At 40.5% G+C, this 25,339-nt stretch overlaps 2 protein-coding genes across 2 annotated transcripts in view; one reads left to right on the top strand and one right to left on the bottom strand.

Annotated features, from left to right (window-relative positions):
- Positions 1-15,987, bottom strand: part of LOC136265659 (integrator complex subunit 5-like) — a 56,872-nt gene extending 40,885 nt beyond the window's left edge. The window contains exons 1-10 of the mRNA XM_066060554.1: positions 15,763-15,987; positions 15,538-15,717; positions 11,464-11,550; positions 8,505-8,553; positions 8,409-8,453; positions 8,044-8,089; positions 7,896-7,988; positions 6,694-6,859; positions 3,698-3,815; positions 3,026-3,272 (exon numbers count right to left, since the gene is read on the bottom strand). Coding sequence (XP_065916626.1) covers positions 3,026-3,272; positions 3,698-3,815; positions 6,694-6,859; positions 7,896-7,988; positions 8,044-8,089; positions 8,409-8,453; positions 8,505-8,553; positions 11,464-11,550; positions 15,538-15,717; positions 15,763-15,765 — 1,034 coding nt within the window. The 5' untranslated portion in view covers positions 15,766-15,987. The remainder of the gene's footprint in view (positions 1-3,025; positions 3,273-3,697; positions 3,816-6,693; positions 6,860-7,895; positions 7,989-8,043; positions 8,090-8,408; positions 8,454-8,504; positions 8,554-11,463; positions 11,551-15,537; positions 15,718-15,762) is intronic.
- The window catches only part of LOC136265660 (mitoguardin 2-like), a gene marked incomplete in the record, with an annotated part of 14,973 nt that continues 5,587 nt past the window's right edge, over positions 15,954-25,339 (top strand). The window contains 6 exon segments of the mRNA XM_066060555.1: positions 15,954-16,021; positions 16,072-16,268; positions 17,191-17,259; positions 17,415-17,574; positions 20,456-20,579; positions 24,509-24,594. Of these exon segments, the coding sequence (XP_065916627.1) occupies positions 16,085-16,268; positions 17,191-17,259; positions 17,415-17,574; positions 20,456-20,579; positions 24,509-24,594 (623 nt within the window).

Below are 25,339 nucleotides of genomic sequence, written 5' to 3'. Positions count from 1 at the left end.
GTGCTAACTGCTCGGCTAGCTGTGTGCTAACTGCCCGGCTAGCTGTATGCTAACTGCCCGGCTAGCTGTGTGCTAACTGTCCAGCTAGCTGTGTGCTAACTGCCTGGCTAGCTGTGTGCTAACTGTCCAGCTAGCTGTATGCTAACTGCCCGGCTAGCTGTATGCTAACTGCCCGGCTAGCTGTATGCTAACTACCCGGCTAGCTGTGTGCTAACTGCCTGGCTAGCTGTATGCTAACTGCCCTGCTAGCTGTATGCTAACTGCCCAGCTAGCTGTATGCTAACTGCCCTGCTAGCTGTATGCTAACTGCCCAGCTAGCTGTATGCTAACTGCCCGGCTAGCTGTATGCTAACTACCCGGCTAGCTGTATGCTAACTACCCGGCTAGCTGTGTGCTAACTGCCTGGCTAGCTGTATGCTAACTGCCTGGCTAGCTGTATGCTAACTAACCGGCTAGCTGTATGGTAACTAACCGGCTAGCTGTATGCTAACTGCCCTGCTAGCTGTATGCTAACTGCCCAGCTAGCTGTATGCTAACTTCCCGGCTAGCTGTATGCTAACTGCCCGGCTAGCTGTATGCTAACTGCTCGGCTAGCTGTATGCTAACTACCCGGCTAGCTGTATGCTAACTGCCTGGCTAGCTGTATGCTAACTGCCTGGCTAGCTGTATGCTAACTAACCGGCTAGCTGTATGCTAACTAACCGGCTAGCTGTATGGTAACTAACCGGCTAGCTGTATGCTAACTGCCCAAGAACTTATACGACAGGACAAAGAGAGAGTCTCTGACTGCACCACCTGATTAAAAAGATCATTTCAAGTAATGTACTGGAATGAACACCTTTCCACTGAATCCAGTATAGTATGCATTTCTATTTAGTCAACTCCCTTATGGACAGCCCAGCAGTATGTCATACAACCAGCTATGCATTAATTGTAGCCAAGCAGAGACTAACAAATCTCAAAACAGACAGATCAGAACTCTAGTACAGGGCAAGTGTTCTTCCTCATGGCTCACTAGCAGTAATTATCTCTATTGCTCCTAAATCCCATGTGAGCATTATGTGTGTGGTAAAGTCAATCACATTCCAAAACATCGTAAACTGCACAAGAGTGTACCGTATTTCTCAGGTTGCTTGCAAAATATAAAAAATCATGTACACAATTCATGTGAGGGTTTAAAATTGAATTTCTGATGAAAATTTGTGTATTTTGTCTATCATATAAAGATTAGCATCACTGGCGAACTATTAACTACAATCCTTGGTAGCTCAAGATTATTCGTATTATGGGTCACATGTTCGATCACATTTCTGTTCTACAAATTCGCAAGCAACCTAAAAATATGGTTAGCAATGCTGTGGTACCCAAGCAGCCCAAATAAGGTAATGGCTCAACACATACAGCTTCCCAAACATATATAGCCAAAACCTATTCAGATTCTCTGATGGGTGCATGTCACTGACCATGGAAGTTGGATAGTGCTGAGGTACCAGCTGTAGAGATACTGATGCTGATGTCACCATCATGAGGTCCAGAACTTTTCAAAACGGTGACCACAGTTGCTGTACTTGAAAAAAAAATGGACAAAATTGCCTCACACATACAACCACCACACATTTACACTTTATGAACAGCTGTATTTTGATGAAACCTTTGACAACAAAACCACATACTCAGCTGTGTAAGGTGAATTGTGTGCTTGCACAGGTTCTGCTTGTGGTCACGAGGCTAGTGAAGTAAACCCAACACAGTAGTGCAGGTTATCCACCACATACCAACAAGGTGGGAACATTACCTCTATTGATACACGTGATCATCAGCTAGCAGAAGATGACCCAGTCAACAGCAGATGACCCAGTCAACGGCAGAGGGAGAATAGTGCAAACTGTACTCCTTACTTTGTCAGTATCATAATGTACATAATTATTATAGTGAGAGAAAAGTTGATACTAGAGAAGCCCAGCCAAAGTGCATACAGTACAACTTACTTCCTGTGCAGCCAGGGAAGAAATAGCCAAGCAACTTTGAGGAGACACAGAACATGATGACCCCATCAGATGAACATGGTTCGGTTGTAATGGAACAGAGAATATATGCTTCTGTAGTGACCATTGCAGCTTGGATCTCATTAGCTATCAAGAGTGAGACTTTTCCTTCACATAGAAACTAAAGATCTCCTACACCAGCTGATGGTCTCCTACACCATCTGATGATCTCCTACACCATTTGATGATCTCCTACACCAGCTGGGAAATGCAATGCTTTAGAATTAACTGCTGGATACTGGCAAGTGCAGATGTACCCAGACTTGAGAGAGGAGACTGTATTTGTAGACTTCACTGTAATGTCCTTTGACTTCACAATGTCCCCTATGTCTCATGAACACAGTACTCACCAAACCATGTGACTATTAGCTCACATGATGTCATCATTTCTCACACACATTCAAGACAGCTGCTAGGGCTAAACCATCTACAACAAATGTCAGTACTCAGGACACACTATCACACCTCAGTGAATATCTCCAACAAGTAGTTGCCACCTACTGTAGAACTTTCCAAAGAAGTCGGACATAGTTTGGCCTCACATTAACTACTACTGTCATTTCATCAAAATGGGTTGGTATAGTCCCAACACCAGCTCACCGTATACATACATACTTCCATTTCTTGCCCATCACTCTTTAATATCACAAACTAACCTGTTATTGATGGCTGCACTCTTTTAGTTGGTTTAGACTAGAAACTAGTCAAACTAGTCAAACTGGACACTTTATACAAAAGTTAATGTACTCATTGTAGAGGGTAATCTTGTATTAGCCTGTGGCTTGCTGTACACATACTAACACAGTATAGTTTCCCTTACCCAGACACCAGTTACCTGTCAAAATGTAACTGTTCTATTAGAGTAGTTGAGTGTTACATTTGACTATGTAGCTGGGTCAGCTAGCAGCTCAGAGTTATAAACACCATGTGGTCCCCAGGGGTAGTTCCCAGTAAGCTGGTGTCTACTTCACACAATATACCTTATCTTCTTCATATCATCTGCTCCTTCCACTTCACTGGGACCACCACTCTTAGTAGCTCCTTTAGTAACTCCCTGATCAGCCATTACAGGGTCCTTCTTGCCATCCTCTTCTTCACTGGATGAGATCACTTCTCCTTCATCTTCCGATACCTCCTCCTTCACTATGGTAACCTCTTTTACCTTCAGAGTAACCTTCTTAACACCACGATACACCCTTAACACTGCCTGGATCTTAGCCGCGGTGACTAATAATGTAATACATGAAAATCATAATTTTAGTTTACAACTCTTTACTGGATTAGTCAATTTGTTACAGAAAAGCATCACTAAGTGACCACATCATTTATAGTGTCCACACTATGTTGAAAAGTTCATTATTAACTACTGACACAGTAATTTAGCGCAATATATAAAAACTGCTTTGTCTTGAGTAATTGTTTGTATTTCATGACTATGGAGTATTTATAAAATTAAACCTTACTACTAGGATTATATCCACGAGCCAACATGTGATCTGGTAACAAGTCATATACATGTAGACCTAACAGCTCACCACTACAATACACACAAGATGTGGTTACTGAAAATTACTGCAAATAGCAAATCTAACCCTAACCTAACAACTAACCCTAACCTAACAACCAAGAGGGGTCCACTTGTAGCTACTTACTTTGATACAAGCTGTCACTGGTTGCTAGGAGAAACAACGTGACATCAGTCTTGACCAACCAAAACAGAAAGTCAAAACGTCTTTTGATCTCAATTTGATCAGTAACATCAAACAGTGCCTGAAACAATAAGAATATTACCAGAAACAAAGTGTGCAACTATCAGGTATTACGGTGGAACATTATTTGAAAAAATAATGAACTAACAAAAGTACAGCTCTGTTGTAAGTTATCTGTTACACTAGGGCTGAGCGATTGTAACATTTTGTTACTTTCACAATTGTAGGATGTGACATATCACGATTATGATAACTATCATGATGTTATAACTTTACATGGATCAATAGCATTGTGTATGCACAACTTTGTGTAAAGTATTTGTTTTAACAAAACAAGGTGACATTGTGTACAACTGTTCAACACAATTAAGGCCATAGGCAGTTACAGTTTAATACAAACAGCAGAATAATAGTATCCTTAGAATTTCTAACAGATAAACTTTTAACTACGTAGTAAGAATTATCCACACAACGAACTGTCTAAGAAGTGTAGGCTTGTTCTGTGGATCATGTTCTTCCACAACAGTATGTGCCACTATTTTGAATTTACTATTACCATATATGACCGTATAGAAGCCCGGGCGTTTATTTCCTATAAACCATTTTTGACCCGGCGTTTAAACGAGACCAGCGTTAATTTGGACCCGGGCGTTTATTTCTTACTAGCCACTCGTTGAGAATGATAGGTGCCAGTACAAGTACCTACGAAATACGAAATCCATAGCCCATCACGTACATAAACCCATTTGGACTCCTCTGCTGGGTGAAACATTGGAAGTCGGGCGGAAAGATGACAATAACCACGATAAATACGCTAGGGCCATCACCAGAAGAGAAGGCACAGTCGAACAAGACAAGACATCATAAGACTGGTGACGAGACATCACTGTATAGTTAGCAGCTGACGCGAGTTTAGAACTTTCAGTGCATATCATTAGCACCCCGGCGTTTAAATGAGCCCCGGCGTTTATTATGACAGTCCACTAGCTGTACCCGGCGTATATTTGAGCCCCTGCGTGTATTTGAGCCCGGCTTTAATACGGTCATATACGGTACACATTTACATGTGATCATGTCACAACATCATGATTATTTATAATACACATCTCAACATCACAATGTTCAGAGACAATCACGATTAATCCCACAATCGATTTAATCTCCCAGCCCTATGTTACCCCTAGCCTCAACTATCCTAACATGTGATTACTCTATTTCAATTAGTTACTAGATTGTTCTAGAACAAGTGATGCCTCAAGGCAACTGTCCTTGACTAGAGCTGGGCAATATCGTAATTTTTTTTACCAATGATATATTGCCATCTAAAATGCCACGGTATTACTAAATATCACGATATTCATGCTTCATTGAAATTAGAGATAGTACAGGGAGAATAAAGTGTTATTTTGAAATGAATTAAAAATCACCTTGATCTTTGCCACCGATGAGTGTTAAATGGTTTCAGCTTACTTTGTTTGCTATATTTCTCATTGAAGAATTATATGTACATAAATGATTTTGTAAATATGTAGAATTACAGTAAGCACTCTAGAATACGATACTACAATATCACAATTTGAAGACAATATTAGACGCAAACACTAGTGGTTATCACTAGGACCAGTACCACTAGTGGTTGCCACTAGGACCAGTACCACTAGTGGCTGTCACTAGGACCAGTACCACTAGTGGTTGTCACTAGGACCAGTACCACTAGTGGTTGTCACTAGGACCAGTACCACTAGTGGCTGTCACTAGGACCAGTACCACTAGTGGTTGTCACTAGGACCAGTACCACTAGTGGTTGTCACTAGGACCAGTACCACTAGTGGCTGTCACTAGGACCAGTACCACTAGTGATTGTCACTAGGACCAGTACCACAAGTGGTTGTCACTAGGACCAGTACCACTAGTGGCTGTCACTAGGACCAGTACCACTAGTGGTTGTCACTAGGACCAGTACCACTAGTGGTTGTCACTAGGACCAGTACCACTAGTGGTTGTCACTAGGACCAGTACCACTAGTGGTTGTCACTAGGACCAGTACCACTAGTGGTTGTCACTAGGACCAGTACCACTAGTGGTTGTCACTAGGACCAGTACCACTAGTGGTTGTCACTAGGACCAGTACCACTAGTGATTGTCACTAGGACCAGTACCACTAGTGGCTGTCACTAGGACCAGTACCACTAGTGGTTGTCACTAGGACCAGTACCACTTGTGGTTGTCACTAGGACCAGTACCACTAGTGGTTGTCACTAGGACCAGTACCACTAGTGGTTGTCACTAGGACCAGTACCACTAGTGGCTGTCACTAGGACCAGTACCACTAGTGGTTGTCACTAGGACCAGTACCACTAGTGGCTGTCACTAGGACCAGTACCACTAGTGGTTGTCACTAGGACCAGTACCACTAGTGGCTGTCACTAGGACCAGTACCACTAGTGGTTGTCACTAGGACCAGTACCACTAGTGGTTGTCACTAGGACCAGTATCACTAGTGGTTGTCACTAGGACCAGTACCACTAGTGATTGTCACTAGGACCAGTACCACTAGTGGCTGTCACTAGGACCAGTACCACTAGTGGTTGTCACTAGGACCAGTACCACTAGTGGTTGTCACTAGGACCAGTACCACTAGTGGCTGTCACTAGGACCAGTACCACTAGTGGCTGTCATTAGGACCAGTACCACTAGTGGTTGTCACTAGGACCAGTACCACTAGTGGTTGTCACTAGGACCAGTACCACTAGTGGTTGTCACTAGGACCAGTACCACTAGTGGCTGTCACTAGGACCAGTACCACTAGTGCTTGTCACTAGGACCAGTACCACTAGTGATTGTCACTAGGACCAGTACCACTAGTGATTGTCACTAGGACCAGTACCACTAGTGGTTGTTACTAGGACCAGATGACCATGCCTTATATGGTAACTCACTAGTATGAAGTTGGTGAGGCTGTCCTTGACTATGTCACTATGGAAACGAGCTAGACGAGACAAGCAGTGAGCCAGGTTAACCACAAGACAATTATTATCACTGATCTGATGAAGTCTAGCAGCTTGTTGGATCACCTGAGGCACCATTAAACATGGAGATTGTGAACTAGAGGTGATAAGTAAAACAACACAAACTAAAATGACCATGAATAAAGTATTCATTACTACTGTAGTCTGCCACACATAACATATTGGTGGTCATGTCACTCATGTGCGTTTGTGTGTGCATGTGTCATGTGGATAGGAGTGTATGAAGGTCAGTCAGACAATGGCCAGCCATTGCCTGACCACTTTCCTGTGGTCCACTCAATACCTTGAAAGATTTCTAAGAGAATGATACTCTAATACAGCAGGCAATGCCAGGATATACTGTATTATCCATATTGTCTCGAATTATGGCCCAGGTGTTTATTTCTTCAAACAACTTTTAGTCAGCCACTAAACAAGACTGATGCATGGCTATAATATGAGACCCTTTTTTTCAGAGTTACAGTTTTTTAAATACCAGGTGAGGATGTTTATGGCTATCTTACTTGATCGCTTGTATACGATATTGCCTTGAATTACGGCTGGTCCCATATAAACATCTGAGTCTCATTTAGCTTCCAGAGTGTACACATCATAACAAATATAAACGCTGGGCTTCAAACGTATCAAATGAATGTCGAGTGCAGTCATAAGTTCTAACAATTTCACGCAGTGTTACAAACAATAGAGTGAAATATGTTTTATAGATTTCCTTTCAAGCTTAAATATAGTGAGGAACACATCAGGGTGATTACAACACTGAAGTGTGAAGTTGACTACAGTAGGACAGACACCTGCGTGACAGTTCAATCATAAAAGTGTTCGGATAACGAAATTTGTTTGGATAAATGAAGCCCATTCATTTATATACTGTTCAATTTTTAAGGGAACACTTACAGTATGGATTCATGGTACATAATGGTATCTAGTTATTTCATTTTTAAATCACTAAAATTTACTATGTTGTTTCATACTACACTGCATGGACCCCTTTGAATAGAGTCCTTATGTATACATACAGACATTTTATAGTCTGACAAACATCTCAAAACAAAAATACTTAATAGAACAGTCACAATTACACAATGTAACTCTTAATGTGTGTTACTACTTACATGACATGAAACATTATCCATCTAACAGAATCTGATTCATTCTTGGTGAGCTCTAATAAGGATTTAACACAGGACTCAAGTTTCTTAGGTAGCCTGGGGGAGAGAATTACATGAAATACTAAATCCAAAATATTCCACCATTACTCACAGACTGGCTACAGATCTTGTTACAATGTTACTAATCACTTGTATAACTGGAAGAGAAGAACAACAAAAATAAAATAAAGACGCAAGACACAAACGTTGAATGCTGTACAGCTCTTATTTATGTAAATGTCATGATAATACAGAACTATAACAGCTTTAATGCCAGATACAGTGTCCATATGTGATACTGCTAGTCTAAATACTTCACCAAAAACTCTAATGTACCTGATTGTTATATTAGAATAGCACACAATAGCTGACTTATTATAGGTGACTGCTTTACTAGACTAAACCCCAACAGCTCTACAACTAGTCCAAACCATCACATTCATGATCACATATACAGTAATAGTCCATTGTACTAACTTTTAATCCCCAGCCAGTTTCTAAGTGATGTCTCCAATGAGTACTCTACAAGATGATGATGGTTATGACATATTCCAGTTTCTATGGTAACCTGACCTGATTTGTGTTTCACCTTGGAGACAGCTGTCAGTAACCTAACACCCCACTAACAGATAAGAATATAACGTGACTCTTTGATAACTAATCTATACAGAGTAACACCTTAGTGATGTGACTGCTTTATTAGAGCATTTTGTGTACAGGTGCACATTCTACAAATAAAAACAAAATGGCTTATGGTGGTACTGTACAGTATGGATTATGGTGGTCTGAGCTATCTTTCCAAAAAAATATCACACAAAAATTATAAACTAGCCTCAGTTTTCCTTCATGACATCTTGGCAGTATTGGTTAGACATAACCAAGCCCAAAAATGTCTTCAGAGCAACCCCAAGCCCTTCCAACAAGTTTCTTAATTATAACTAAATTTCCAATTTCCTTCAGCCAAGCACAACTCACTATAAATAAGGTTATCGGCTCAATTAATTTGGATGTCACTTTTGCCTGAGACATGTCACCTTGGTCTGAGACATGTCACCTTGGCCTGAGACATGTCACCTTGGTCTGAGACATGTCACCTTGGTCTAAGACATGTCACCTTGTCCTGAGACATGTCACCTTGGTCTGAGACATGTCACCTTGGCCTGAGACATGTCACCTTGGTCTGAGACATGTCACCTTGGCCTGAGACATGTCACCTTGGCCTGAGACATGTCACCTTGGTCTGAGACATGTCACCTTGGCCTGAGACATGTCACCTTGGCCTGAGACATGTCACCTTGGCCTGAGACATGTCACCTTGGTCTGAGACATGTCACCTTGGCCTGAGACATGTCACCTTGGCCTGAGACATGTCACCTTGGCCTGAGACATGTCACCTTGGGCTGAGACATGTCACCTTGGCCTGAGACATGTCACCTTGGCCTGAGACATGTCACCTTGGTCTGAGACATGTCACCTTGGCCTGAGACATGTCACCTTGGCCTGAGACATGTCACCTTGGCCTGAGACATGTCACCTTGGCCTGAGACATGTCACCTTGGCCTGAGACATGTCACCTTGGCCTGAGACATGTCACCTTGGCCTGAGACATGTCACCTTGGCCTGAGACATGTCACCTTGGCCTGAGACATGTCACCTTGGCCTGAGACATGTCACCTTGGTCTGAGACATGTCACCTTGGCCTGAGACATGTCACCTTGGCCTGAGACATGTCACCTTGGTCTGAGACATGTCACCTTGGCCTGAGACATGTCACCTTGGTCTGAGACATGTCACCTTGGTCTGAGACATGTCACCTTGGTCTGAGACATGTCACCTTGGTCTGAGACATGTCACCTTGGTCTGAGACATGTCACCTTGGCCTGAGACATGTCACCTTGGCCTGAGACATGTCACCTTGGTCTGAGACATGTCACCTTGGCCTGAGACATGTCACCTTGGCCTGAGACATGTCACCTTGGCCTGAGACATGTCACCTTGGCCTGAGACATGTCACCTTGGCCTGAGACATGTCACCTTGGCCTGAGACATGTCACCTTGGCCTGAGACATGTCACCTTGGCCTGAGACATGTCACCTTGGTCTGAGACATGTCACCTTGGCCTGAGACATGTCACCTTGGCCTGAGACATGTCACCTTGGCCTGAGACATGTCACCTTGGCCTGAGACATGTCACCTTGGCCTGAGACATGTCACCTTGGTCTGAGACATGTCACCTTGGTCTGAGACATGTCACCTTGGCCTGAGACATGTCACCTTGGCCTGAGACATGTCACCTTGGTCTAAGACATGTCACCTTGGTCTGAGACATGTCACCTTGGCCTGAGACATGTCACCTTGGTCTGAGACATGTCACCTTGGCCTGAGACATACTTTCACCAACTACAGCAGCTACTATGCACACGTCATGGACTTACCTAAACCATTCTTTTACCATTATCGTGTTTGTTTGTGTTTGTAATGTTGTACAGGCCAGGTATACACTGGAACCTTGGTTAAGTGAATTGTTGGATAACTGAAGACCATACATATAGTGTATGCCAGAGCTCTGTTGAAATACTTTAATAAAATAGTCATTACCAGGGCTCAACCCAGAATATTAACCTAGAGGGGGCGAAGTAAGTCGCTTCGGATTCTAGGGGGGTCTGGGGGCATGCTCCCCCAGGAAAATTTTGAAAATTTAGGTGTAAATATACTCAATTTTGGTGAAATTTTACTGTGATGCCATTGAATATTGACCATTGGATTATACAACTTTGGGATCAATTAAACCTTTCCATTTCTCAAGGCTTTAGGTATAAACCTAGGGGGGGCAATAGTTAACCCAGAGGGGGCCTGTGCCCCCCCGCCCCCCCCTAGATTAACCCCTGATTACCAATGTCGGAGAAACGAGGGTCGGATAACCAATGGTCTACTGTACCTGTTTACCACAGCTGAACACAAAGTGGAATGACCATTTTGCACTTTAGTAAGTGTAGTCAGGGCCACAATTGAATAGAGGTAACATGGGAGGTTATCTATACCTGCAGCTATACACTAGTGGTCATTCCTAAAGACCAGAATACACTAGTGGTCATTCCTAAAGATCAGAATATACTAGTGGTCATTCCTAAAGATCAGAATACACTAGTGGTCATTCCTAAAGATCACAATGAACTAGTGGTCATTCCTAAAGATCAGTTTATTTGACAAATAGGAATTAAATGTCCACTGCAGGTATAGATGACCGCCCTTGTTTCATTGCTTTTTACGCTGTATTTTCTAGTCAAATTTGTAAATCTAAGTAACACGACAATGAAGGGGTCCAACTGTATTAACAAGTAAACATTTCTGTGGCTCCAAGATAAGACTCTGCATACATACAGGTTGTACACATACATGGTAATACATATCTAATATTTGTCTTCATTACGATTTTGTAAACAACATTTTTCCAGAGCACACAAATTACAGAATTCAGTAGTTTGATGATAGCAATAAGAACAGTGTTCCTGTATTCATACAGCAATCTCACCTCAAATGCCATTGGTGCCCATGAGTTGGTCTGGTGATCCAATAGTTGAGATATGTTATCGGTAACCAACGTGGTAATGACAAAACCCTGTAGAGTGGATGATGTTGTGTGTAGTGTAATAACATATATAATAGTTAGACACCAAGACCAAGGGAACTAAGCGATTTAGTAACCCCAATGGCCCGAGGCTGTAGCGTCCCGAGCGCAGCGAGGGCGCTACTAAGGGCCAGAGGGGTTACTAAATCACTTAGTTCCCGTTGGTCGCGGTGTCTAACTTATTTAGACTATGGTTTAAAGTACATACCTTTATAGCCAGAGCATTAGGGTGGCGTGAAAGAGCAATGTAGAACGGCAGAACGGTTTCTTCCTGAAGTCCTTACAGCGCCCACAAAAATAATTATTCTACCGGTAACCAGAGTAACGGCTAGAACTACAGTAGATACGTCGTTTAGTCTACTATTTGTCCAGAATTATATCGCAGAACACGGAGAAGAATTGTATTACAGTATTATCAAGTACTCGCAGTGTATCTTTCGTGTTATAATTATTTTTCAAGTACAAATTGCCTGAGGGCGGGTTACTAAATGGACATGTGTAGGTGACTAAATGAGCATGTCAGGTGACTAAGTGATTTAGTAACCCTCTAAATGAGCTGTATCATAGTCTAAAGTGTAATAGTGTATAGTGTAACAGTGTAATAACATATAGTGTAATAGTGTATAGTGTAACAGTGTAATAACATATAGTGTAATAGTGTATAGTGTAACAGTGTAATAACATATAGTGTAATAGTGTATAGTGTAACAGTGTAATAACATATAGTGTATAGTGTAATAGTGTATAGTGTAATAACATATAGTGTATAGTGTAATAGTGTAACAGTGTAATAACATATAGTGTAATAGTGTATAGTGTAACAGTGTAATAACATATAGTGTAATAGTGTGTAGTGTATAGTGATGTAACAATGAGATACAGGACATACATGTACATACAAAACTAACAAATGTGTTGATCATAAACTCAGTCATATTACGGCTGTAGAAAACTACCTAGAGCTGCTAGCTGCTCCAAACCGGGTATCACTATGCTACCAAGACCACAAGAAGAGAACAATGCCTCATTTGCACAATACACTGTATAATGTGGACACTTGGCAACTGTAATAAAATCAACTGAAGTTTCAACTTTTTAGTATACAGAGTACTTCAACATAAAGTGTCTACATAAACTAGATGAATAAAAAATTGAAATTTTTAAGAGGGAGAATAGGGATTGCTGAAAAAAGCCATGAAACAAGAAGGGATTGCTGGGATGGTAATGTAAACCACAAATCCCTATTTTGACTCTCTCATAAATCTTTAGTTACATGCTCCGTAATTTTTGAGTCAAAATAGGGATTTGTGGTTTACATTACCACCCCAGCAATCCCTTCTTGTTTTGTGGCCTTTTTCAGCGATCCCTATTCTCCCTCTTAAAAATTTCAATTTTTATTCATCTAGTTTATATACTTTTTATAAATCCAGTAATGGATTATTTTATTGATAATGAAGACTTGTGAATAGTGTAATTGTGCATTCTGCATAGTAATGCCATCAACATTTCAGTACACACATGAAACTGATCAAATTACAATCTGCATACAGACTGAGAGTCTCCTAATATGAGCTACAATTCACATTACTGGTGCCTTTAATAGCTGTCAAATTCAGTACAGGATTGTTGTTATACACTTGACTGCATTATTAGAGTATTTAGGTGACTGATCTATTAGAGTATTTAATCTGGATAACCTGCCCACGTATAATAATAATCACGAAGTGAAAAAACCACCTTGCAACAAAGTTTTCAGCACAGATTAAGTTTCCTGGCCTATACTGATAACGACAGATTCTATTAGCAACAAGCAGCACACACCAGAAAGCCTAACTCTGAATGTAATCTTGTATGGCTTCTCATGCGTAATGGAGTTTTGGCAAGAAGAAACGGCCCGGTTTGGGCTGTTTCCATCCGAAAACAAAATCAAAAATAGGTCATGGACACGTACAATGATCCATTCAGCAAGCCTTGCTACTTTTTATCCCAGGGTTCTCCTTGTAAGTGAAAGAATAATAATATTATGAACTAGCATTATTACCTGCTCTACATGCAGGACTATTTCCAGCTTAACTAAAATTCACACATTGATAACCACACATTCAACATTATGCATGGCTGGTGCTATCACTTTATAGTACATAGCATTGGTACCTGCCCTACGTGCAGTACCGTCTATGCAATAATAAGTTTTTAAAATGGGAACCAAGCTATCAATATGCAGTGCTAATTTCATGTACAGTATAATCAAGAGTCCATAATAAACTCTTTATTATGGACTCTTGGTATAATGCATAGCATATGCATGCATTATTTTGTCACATTTAAAGTAGATATATTCTAGTGCACTGAAATTATGCATGTGAGCGTGTACATACGTTGAACAGACAATCCTTATTGCTAGTACGTATGTTAACACTTGGTGTTTGAAGCTGTTATATAAGTGCAGAAGAGAGAACTGTGACATTAAAGGAAACTCAATCTTATCATATACATGTATGACTATTATAATACTGCTCTAGTCAGTAGCTATACTTTTTAACATGAGACTTTGTATTAAAAAGTTTGGTAGCTATTTGTGCCATCCTAAATGAATCAATATTGCATGCACGTGCAATGGACACAGCTATTATGTAGTGACATAAAGTTTACAAACACTGAAAACTGAAAAAAGGTACAGTCATGCAATATAAGCTAGATGGATGAGGTGACATGAAATCTACACAATGAAAGAAGACAAAACCAGTTGTATCAAGCTGAAAGGTGTTTGCCCTAGTCAGTGAACATGTTACATATCCAAGTAGGGTGATAGAATGTCACCTGTGCATGTCCAATTTTATTGCCCATATAGTTAGTAGTTACACTATTTTAGTATACAAACAGACGTACTAAAAAGCATGTGTACAGCACTGAACCATGTAAACTCTAGCTAATGAACTAAAGGAATACTTATACAGTTCCCTACGCCCTACAACTGTAATGTCATCATCATTCACCTGTATGCCACCATAAAAGCACTTGGTGAAAATGTTGGTATTTAGCTATATTTACACATGTAACATAAAAAAGTACACATAACAATGCTGCTTCAAAGAAGGTGCATTAAAAAGCACAGATTAAAAGTTGTAGCCAAAAGCAATGAAAAAAAAAAGGAGTAGCTAAAAAGATTGCCAAAGCAAAAAAAAAAAAAGTTGTTCCATCTGGGACTTGAATTCACTACCTAACTGTTAGGAAGCATACACCCTACCCATTAAACCAAACAACACTTAGGATAAAAGCTGAGTAAAACCTGGTTATAAAGGTGTGTATAAGTTGAACGGCTTAGGTGTTTACTTGCAGTTCACCATGCGGTTTATACAAAAATTCCAGTGAGTTTTGCTCTACAGCTCTGCATTCAACGTGCTGTAGACGGCAAACGGCAGCAGTTAGAAATGCCTTTTAACAAACTTGGTGAAGCTAGATGAGCGCTTCATGAAGCAATAAAACCGCTTTGATACGTGCGGTGGTTAACGAGATAACTGACTGACCCGTATGGAATGTAGACAGACAGACGGACGGCTTTTCAGCTTTATATATATAGATATAATATGAACAAAATGGCAAATTTCAGTATTGTCTGAAATACACATACTGTTTCTTTTTCACTTGATACTTACTAGTGGACCTATACTTATTGCAAATAACCACCAGAGGGTTGTTTTGAGTTGAAGGATGCTTTTCAAGGTGATTTTTAGGTGAGCGTTCTATTAGGATTTTTGCAAAAAGCATGGGTGATCCCTATTATAAACCCACTATCATGGTTCATGATACTATTTCACCATATACTGAACCAAAAGTTTATCAGTATACAAAGTAGCTAAGACTGCAGCTCAAATCCAATGATAATAGCTAATGGGCAAATAAAGTAGCAAATATTATCTAAATCATCACATATTTACAGTACATATACACACGTACGCATGCATACACACTCCATACCGTAGCTACACTTTGTTTCTGCAGCTCAAGGGCACAAGTGTTACTCAACACCTTCAAAACACTAGCATGTAATACTGGTGCTTTCCATAATAACTTGATAGCTAGCTTCACTGTAGCCTCATCAACTTTACTACCATCCTCACACTCTAATAGAGTAGCTAAGTCTTCTTCAAATGACTCCTAAAGAATAGTGTGTTCTTTATTTTCCAATATACACCTTCTTACCATGTTGTAGTGTTTCACAATTAACTTAGCGTTTTACTGATTAACCACGTTTAGTCTCATGAATTTATCATCTAGAACACTACACACACACACTAGTATACTATCACAGCCTCAACCTTCAGCTCTCTAAACATTGCAAGTAGAAAGTAGTTCGTGAACAAAGCCAACATGAACACAAGTTCTATTAAAAGCGCATCATTGCTTAATTCCTGATAAAGCGCATTTTATATCTTATTAACGCGCACCCTTCGAAGTTTGGGTAGGTAGATAAAGTACAGGATTTAGATGATAAGTTACTTGTGTTAACAGGTGTGGGGCAGCCATGTGGAGCATACCATGGCATAAAATACCATGGATTTCACCGAGGAATTTACGAGTGTTGCTAGTGATATTGACGGGCACTTCAGTTGTCATGTTGGCCGCGGGGTTCTTCCTCAACCGTAGACGACGTCGTTACCAAGCTGTTACTATGGCGAAGTCCGCCCATACACCCTCCATGCGTGGACGTGAGTTACCTGCAGTGTTGCTAGACTAGTATCGCTAGTAACATCAGAACAAGCTAGCAGTGATGTTACTGTGACAGGCCTCCATTAGTTTATAAGTAACGTGTTTGTAATGTATTGTATACTACTGGGTTGGTCAGACCATAAACTCAAATTGATTATGATGACAATTATCGCTGAATTCCTTTAAACTGATATACAGGATCTGTATTTCACTAGACCCTTAGGCCAGGAAAACTTGATTACTTGTTTCCCATCCACAGATTTACATGCGAGTGGGAGGTCATTTTTTCATTATTAATGAAAATACTCCAAATCAAGCTGTCTGTTACTATAAGGTTAGCTAAAATCTTTTACACCCTGTAAGAACTAGTACATATGTTTTACCACTGTTTCTGAGGTGCTAGTGACATTTGTTGTGCTGTAAACAGCTTAAAATAAGTGCACGTGATTGATAACAGCAATAATGAAACTAGAGGCAGTGGGGTGTAAAGGGATGCAGGCAGGGATGAGAATTTTATCTTTTTTGCGAAGGGGCAGACTACGAAAGTGGTGGTAATGGTTCTACCACTTTGTCTCTGAAATTTCACCAGACAACTGACTGCAATTAAGTTGTATGGAGATCGGTGTCTAATCTACGAAAATTGAAAATTTTGTCACCCCATGGAAGAAATGCAAATGTGAGAATTTGTGGCTAAACTCAGCCACACTAAGCAGGTGGCATGGCTACAGATGGAGTAGTGTATAATTAGTAACTTACTTAAAAGTTGGCCTTTATAGAGGTGACCTTTCTAAACAGGTTGCCACTATGACAGGTTTGTATCATGGTGTACACAGTGTTGGTTTACCTGTTGTAATGAGGTAAATCAACAAGCTGGTACCGTAGTAACTGTATACAATTGATAGCTCATATCATCCCTACCAGGTTACCCTCAACCCTTCATGTCACTTGATCCTGAACTGGAGGTTTCCCCAGAGGAATTGTTCAGACAAGGTTGTGTATTAGTGTACTATAGTGTGTAATGTCTGTGTGCGTGTGTAGTGTAGTGTGCGCAGTAGGGGGTAATATGTTACTTGTGTATAACAGAATATTCTCAATTAAAGCATGCAATGTAACATGTGGTTTACAACACATCGCTACCCATACAGGTCAGGAGGCATTCACTACAGCTATTCAGTTATGGGAGAAGGGACTTGGTCAAGTTGGTAGTGATGGACAACAAGTACAGGTCAACCCTCAACTAGCCAGTCAACTAAGACAAGTGTTAAGACATGCCTACACTGTACAAGATGTCTATGAACACATCAGGTGATGTACATATATGGTATACATGTATGTGACCGGATCTATGGTCTTGTAGCCTTTTCAGTTTTCTAAGTTCATAACTCCTCACGTTTTTGATCTATCATTACACCCTGTATTAGAAGTGTAACATGACCTGATACCTTATTCACACGTCAAATCGTGGGTTGCCAGGTACATATTAAAGGCCATAAGACCCCTTTTCAGTGATCAAGTCACGTATGTAATTTAGTAACAAGTTTTGTACAAGGGAGTACTCTATTATACAGGAAGTACTCTATTGTACAGGTAGTACTCTATTGTACAGGGAGTACTCTATTGTACAGGGAGTACTCTATTGTACAGGGAGTACTCTATTGTACAGGGAGTACTCTATTGTACAGGGAGTACTCTATTGTACAGGGAGTACTCTATTGTACAGGGAGTACTCTATTGTACAGGTAGTACTCTATTGTACAGGGAGTACTCTATTGTACAGGGAGTACTCTATTGTACAGGGAGTACTCTATTGTACAGGGAGTACTCTATTGTACAGGGAGTACTCTATTGTACAGGGAGTACTCTATTGTACAGGGAGTACTCTATTGTACAGGGAGTACTCTATTGTACAGGTAGTACTCTATTGTACAGGGAGTACTCTATTGTACAGGTAGTACTCTATTGTACAGGGAGTACTCTATTGTACAGGGAGTACTCTATTGTACAGGGAGTACTCTATTGTACAGGGAGTACTCTATTGTACAGGGAGTACTCTATTGTACAGGGAGTACTCTATTGTACAGGTAGTACTCTATTGTACAGGGAGTACTCTATTGTACAGGTAGTACTCTATTGTACAGGGAGTACTCTATTGTACAGGTAGTACTCTATTGTACAGGTAATACTCTATTGTACAGGGAGTATTCTATTGTACAGGTAGTACTCTATTGTACAGGGAGTACTCTATTGTACAGGGAGTACTCTATTGTACACTCGTGAAGCATGATATAGTTTTATTACTTTTGAATATGAAGTGTGAAATAAGCTAATGTAAAACCTTGGTCACAATATTGTACATGAAATTAATAAATTAGCCTAGGAAGCCAACAAGACTGTCTCTTAGTTACACAATAGCTCATAATGACCAATGTTAATCATGTAGTGTTCTACTGATAGTTGAAATGTTATTAGAGCAGACATTTGTTATACAGTATCAGTCAGTATCAAGTTACTCTAACAACCAAGTAATAAACTGTCAGCCCTTATTATCATCACAAGTGATATGCTAGTGTAACATGATACATAACAGGCTGGGCATAGTGTAGACTTTGGCAAGCAATCACTTTTGTGTAGAGTGTAAAATATTGAGATACTCTAATAGAACAGTCACTACATCAACTATCCTAATAGTAGAACATATACACTCTCTGTAGCTAACTTTAGCTAACTTGGTGCACAGCAGTGTAGCTATAGTAGGATATATTAGGGATCATGGAGATTTGGGTTTTTCTGGCCAAAAAATATCACCCAAAAACCAGCTTCACAATACCATCCTGGCGCCTTGGCAGTATTGGTTAGGTGTCACCAAGCCCAAAAGTGCCTTCAGTGCAACCCTAAATACTTCCAATAGGTTGTTACAAAAAAATTATTCAAGGAAATTTTCTACTGACTAACTGCCTGATGCTTTCAGGAAAGTGTACAGTAACTCGATAACGGCTAAGACTACTACAGGCTTGATTTATTCACTGTTCAACGTTGCTTCATTCCAAGATGTGCATACCGCGGTATGTACAATGCACTTACCTTTGTCCTCCTTTGTGTCCCATTTCTTTTTGGGGACAGCCCAAGGTGTTGATTCGCGGTAGTACAATGCATGGCTCTCCCTGCATTTGTAAACAGGAATTATCTGTTGATTGCAGAGACGCTTTTAATACTGTTCTTTGTTTATAATGCTGTGTGATGAGCTGAAAATGGGTGAAACCAAAGCATAATGGTCACTTCAGTAAGTGATATTGGAACACATGAATCGTCCATATTTGTCATGGTGACCGGATTGATTGCAGAGACACTTCTACAACTGTTCTTCATTTGTAGTGTATTGGCAGCTAAAAGTAAATTGTAATGGTCACTTCACCTATGAGTCAGTAATTCATAGCTGGGGCATGTGTTCGGATGAAAACGTTAACTCTCAGTCGCGTACTGGGGAGGTTCCAGGGGTTTTAGGAAGCCCATTTGGATTTTACACACTACTTGAAACATTAAGAAATTGAAACTTCAGGTTTCCAGAATCGAACAGGACACATTTTAAACTTTTATCTTAGTGAAATAATAATTTCTAATGTGATAGTAACACCTGTAACATTGTTCTGAATTATGATTGTGGTGAAAGGATTCAAGATACTCTAATAAAGCAGTCAGGCAATATAAACGCTCTAATATATTCTTTTCAAAATTCCTGTGTACACCCCTGAACTCTGGTGCCATGCTTTCTTTTGATGCGGGCTCACCAGTCATAATAATGTTACAAAAAAAACAGTAAAACAAACGGTGATCATGGAAAAAGTAGGGAAACAAGGGAGGTCGCCTCACCTGCAGATGTACTAGTGAACATTTAATCCCTAATTCAGTCTTGGGTATATACTGGATTAGGGATTAAATGTCCACTAGTATATCTGCAGGTGTGGGTGACCTCCCTTGTTTCCCTACTTTTTCCTATGATCCTTATCGAACTTAAAATTCCTAATTTTTCCTTAAACTTGTGTACTTAAGGGATAGATGGGCTGTCTAGGGGAATTGGTGGTCAGTGTATCAATCACATATAGGGGTATTGTTGTTGCTATTCCATTAATAGTACAAAGGACCAGTTGGATAATCACATATAGGGGTATTATTGTTGTTATTCTATTAGTAGTACAAAGGACCAGTTGGATGGAGGGAACACACACTCTGCTCTACCATTGGAGGAAGATGAAGGAACTGGCAGTGACTCTTACCACTCTACTGCCTCCTTCATCTCTCTGGACAATGTTGAGGTAATGTCATCTTTAGTGATAACCTGTGTACAGTAGTAGTAAGTGTATAATGGTGAAGTGGTGTAGTGAATAGTAGTGGTGATGTAATAATATCAACCAGTACATACACAATATATCACTTGTGGTATCCCATCTAATTTCTTGACCACAACATGGACCAGTCTTGTATGATATTATGGGCTGGTGTAAGTATTCACTTAGAAGTAGATTGTTTTGTACACTGACAAATTGTTGATTGTTCTATTAGAGAAGTTTACTACACTGAAACAAACTACACAAATTTTTGAAGTCCATAATTTTTGCGAATTGACAACTTTTTCAGAAGTTTTGTTTTTGAGGATCACTCGTTCTTCACTGAAGTTACTTATTGAAAGCATAGAGCTAACCTGTTCATAGAGCTAACCTGTTCATAGAGCTAACCTGTTCATAGAGCTAACCTGTTCATAGAGCTAACCTGTTCATAGAGCTAACCTGTTCATAGAGCTAACCTGTTCATAGAGCTAACCTGTTCATAGAGCTAACCTGTTCATAGAGCTAACCTGTTCATAGAGCTAACCTGTTCATAGAGCTAACCTGATCATAGAGCTAACCTGTTCATAGAGCTAACCTGCTCATAGAGCTAACCTGTTCATAGAGCTAACCTGTTCATAGAGCTAACCTGTTCATAGAGCTAACCTGATCATAGAGCTAACCTGTTCATAGAGCTAACCTGTTCATAGAGCTAACCTGTTCATAGAGCTAACCTGCTCATAGAGCTAACCTGATCATAGAGCTAACCTGTTCATAGAGCTAACCTGTTCATAGAGCTAACCTGCTCATAGAGCTAACCTGATCATAGAGCTAACCTGCTCATAGAGCTAACCTGTTCATAGAGCTAACCTGATCATAGAGCTAACCTGCTCATAGAGCTAACCTGTTCATAGAGCTAACCTGTTCATAGAGCTAACCTGTTCATAGAGCTAACTTGTTCATAGAGCTAACCTGATCATAGAGCTAACCTGCTCATAGAGCTAACCTGTTCATAGAGCTAACCTGATCATAGAGCTAACCTGTTCATAGAGCTAACCTGATCATAGAGCTAACCTGCTCATAGAGCTAACCTGATCATAGAGCTAACCTGTTCATAGAGCTAACCTGATCATAGAGCTAACCTGTTCATAGAGCTAACCTGTTCATAGAGCTAACCTGTTCATAGAGCTAACCTGATCATAGAGCTAACCTGCTCATAGAGCTAACCTGATCATAGAGCTAACCTGTTCATAGAGCTAACCTGCTCATAGAGCTAACCTGTTCATAGAGCTAACCTGTTCATAGAGCTAACCTGCTCATAGAGCTAACCTGTTCATAGAGCTAACCTGCTCATAGAGCTAACCTGTTCATAGAGCTAACCTGTTCATAGAGCTAACCTGCTCATAGAGCTAACCTGCTCATAGAGCTAACCTGTTCATAGAGCTAACCTGTTCATAGAGCTAACCTGATCATAGAGCTAACCTGCTCATAGAGCTAACCTGTTCATAGAGCTAACCTGTTCATAGAGCTAACCTGCTCATAGAGCTAACCTGTTCATAGAACTAACCTGATCATAGAGCTAACCTGATCATAGAGCTAACCTGATCATAGAGCTAACCTGCTCATAGAGCTAACCTGATCATAGAGCTAACCTGCTCATAGAGCTAACCTGTTCATAGAGCTAACTTGCTCATAGAGCTAACCTGCTCATAGAGCTAACCTGTTCATAGAGCTAACCTGTTCATAGAGCTAACCTGATCATAGAGCTAACCTGATCATAGAGCTAACCTGAACATAGAGCTAACCTGATCATAGAGCTAACCTGTTCATAGAGCTAACCTGCTCATAGAGCTAACCTGTTCATAGAGCTAACCTGTTCATAGAGCTAACCTGTTCATAGAGCTAACCTGATCATAGAGCTAACCTGCTCATAGAGCTAACCTGTTCATAGAGCTAACCTGTTCATAGAGCTAACCTGTTCATAGAGCTAACCTGATCATAGAGCTAACCTGATCATAGAGCTAACCTGATAATTGTTAATTTTCAAGGATGAAAATTTCGTGAACAGCCAAATCCACAAAGATTATGTCCCTCGAAAATTTGTATATATACGGATCCAAATTTAGGACGTATGCTACAGTACGTATTAGAAACAAGTTAATGTTGTGCTACTTCTAAAAACCAGGCGCCATGCATCTAGCTAACTCATCTGGAATTAACTATAGACAGTATATACTACTATGAATTAACCAACTATGTATTACTACTTTACAATAGGATAGTTTGGGGTTGTGCAATAATATAATTAGCTATTTCTCGTATTTCGTAATTCATGAAATATTCGTAATTCGTTCAATTATGTTGCTATGCACTGCTAAGGAAGTGTTTGTTAAACAAACCGCTTTTACCAACATATTACGCACAAAATCATCTTTTTAAACTGTTTTATAGTGTGACTAACGTGTTTTTTCCCACAAATTCTCTCGACAAAGCCTCAAAGCTGCTCTTCATTTTTGTTCGTGTACGTAAGGGATACGCCCCCTTTCAACTCGAAGCGATAGGCTATTCCTGGCAGTGTACGAGGCCTGCACCGTTGTTTTTCAGTTGCTAAATGCCTGAAAACCTCAAGGGGAAGGTAGTCTGAGGAAAGTCACCACACCTGTATTTCAGTCCGCCGAAAAGAAACCACCTCAGAGCAAAGTTCACCTGTGCAGAAGTTTGATACAGACTTCATTTCACTTTTACTTCTTACGTAAAAGCTGCTTTTACCGTTATTAAATGATTTTGCTCACGTGGGTGCATATGGACAAACATAGATAGGTAGATAGGAGGTACACACACACAATTTTACGAAAACAATTTTAGTAAACCAGGTGCACGCCCACTTCGGCCGGCTGTGGGCGTGCGCCTGGTTTAAAAACCTCCAACACGTTAGACAAAGAATTTGGTCCTAACAAGGCTTCCTATTTTTCTAAAAGACAGGGGATCACTTCATATGGTATACTCAGATTTCCAGTGTAGGTAGTTCTAATGACAGAAAATATTACCTCTATTAGTGTGTTCACGTTGAGCTGAATCCTCAAAAACATTTAATAACTCATGGGTGATGCGATTACACACGATCTTGAAATTTGGCTCATTTGTAGTACTGCTTGACCCGCTAAAAATATTTCAAAATCTTTTTGTTCAAATGTTTGACATAATATTTACAGCCAATCAAAATTTTCACAATACATTTCCTATGGAGAAGCCATATAAGTACAGTGTCCATTAGAGTCCTTTCCTGAACTTGTAATGGAGCCAAACCGTACGTGTCTTGTTGACATCTTTGCTGTTACCAATAATCATCTGGTTGGCTGAAATGTTAACTCTGCTGAGAAAAAACCCACTTTTAATTTTTAGCTATTTTTCAGGATTCAGCTCAACGTGAACATACTATAGTGTGTTATTGAAAGTGTTGCCATCTGTGAGCAGGCTTCATAACTAGTCAGTGTGATAATTGTCTGCAACTTACAGTAGCAAATTATACCTGGTCTGTGAGACTCACTATTGGAGTTGTTAGTGGGACTTTTAGTGTTTCTCAAACTCTTAGCTGTACGGGTTGTGTAGTATTGACAATACTGTATCGTGCTAAATATAATGGTATGGTTGACAATTGAGCTCAAGTTGATAGATTTACAAAATGACTGTTGACTGCTCTATTAGAGTACTCAATTCGGTACCCAAGGTTCCTTCCTGGTCATTTTTAGAGAAAACAATTTGTGTGATCACCAATCAATGATAGTTGATGGTACACTGTATGTTACCGAGAATCTTAAGGTCAATGTAGCCAGACCAATATCTTTGTTACATATATTTTTGTTATGGAGATTGTTGAGGTGTCCCCTACAAGGTGTCATTGTTCTCTTGTAATCCTGTAGATTCCACTTATCAATGATGTTCATGAGTTCTATCAGTTGGGAATGGAACAAGTCACCAGTAATAATGTGCCCTACCGTATGTTAAGGTGTGTGGTGTAGTGTGTAATGATGTGTGTGTGTGTGTGGGGGGGGGGGGGTGGGATAACAAGTTACCAGTAATAATGTACCCTACCGTATGTTAAGGTGTGTGGTGTAGTGTGTAATGATGTGTGTGTGTGTGTGTGGGGGGGGGGATAACAAGTCACCAGTAATAATGTGCCCTACTGTATGTTAAGGTGTGTAGTGTAATGTGTGTGTGTGTGTGTGTGGGGGGGGGGATAACAAGTCACCAGTAACAATGTGCCCTACTGTATGTTAAGGTGTGTAGTGTAATGTGTGTGTGTGTGTGTGTGTGTGTGGGGGGGGGGGGGGGGGGGATAACAAGTCACCAGTAATAATGTGCCCTACTGTATGTTAAGGTGTGTAGTGTAATGTGTGTGTGTGTGTGTGGGGGGGGGGGGGGGGGGGGGATAACAAGTCACCAGTAATAATGTGCCCTACTGTATGTTAAGGTGTGTGGTGTAGTGTGTAATGATGTGTGTGTGTGTGGGGGGGGGGGGGGGGGGGGGGGGGGGATAACAAGTCACCAGTAATAATGTGCCCTACTGTATGTTAAGGTGTGTAGTGTAATGTGTGTGTGTGTGTGTGTGTGGGGGGGATAACAAGTCACCAGTAATAATGTGCCCTACTGTATGTTAAGGTGCGTGGTGTAGTGTGTAATGATGCGTGTGTGTGGGGGCGGGATAACAAGTTACCAGTAATAATGTATGTTATGGTGTGGGGGGAGGGGCT

Source organism: Dysidea avara, chromosome 9 (genome assembly GCF_963678975.1).
Source record: "Dysidea avara chromosome 9, odDysAvar1.4, whole genome shotgun sequence".
Taxonomy (NCBI): Eukaryota; Metazoa; Porifera; class Demospongiae; order Dictyoceratida; family Dysideidae; genus Dysidea; species Dysidea avara.
The sequence above is the reverse complement of the archived record's forward strand: the minus strand, read 5'-3'. Positions and strand labels throughout refer to the sequence as shown.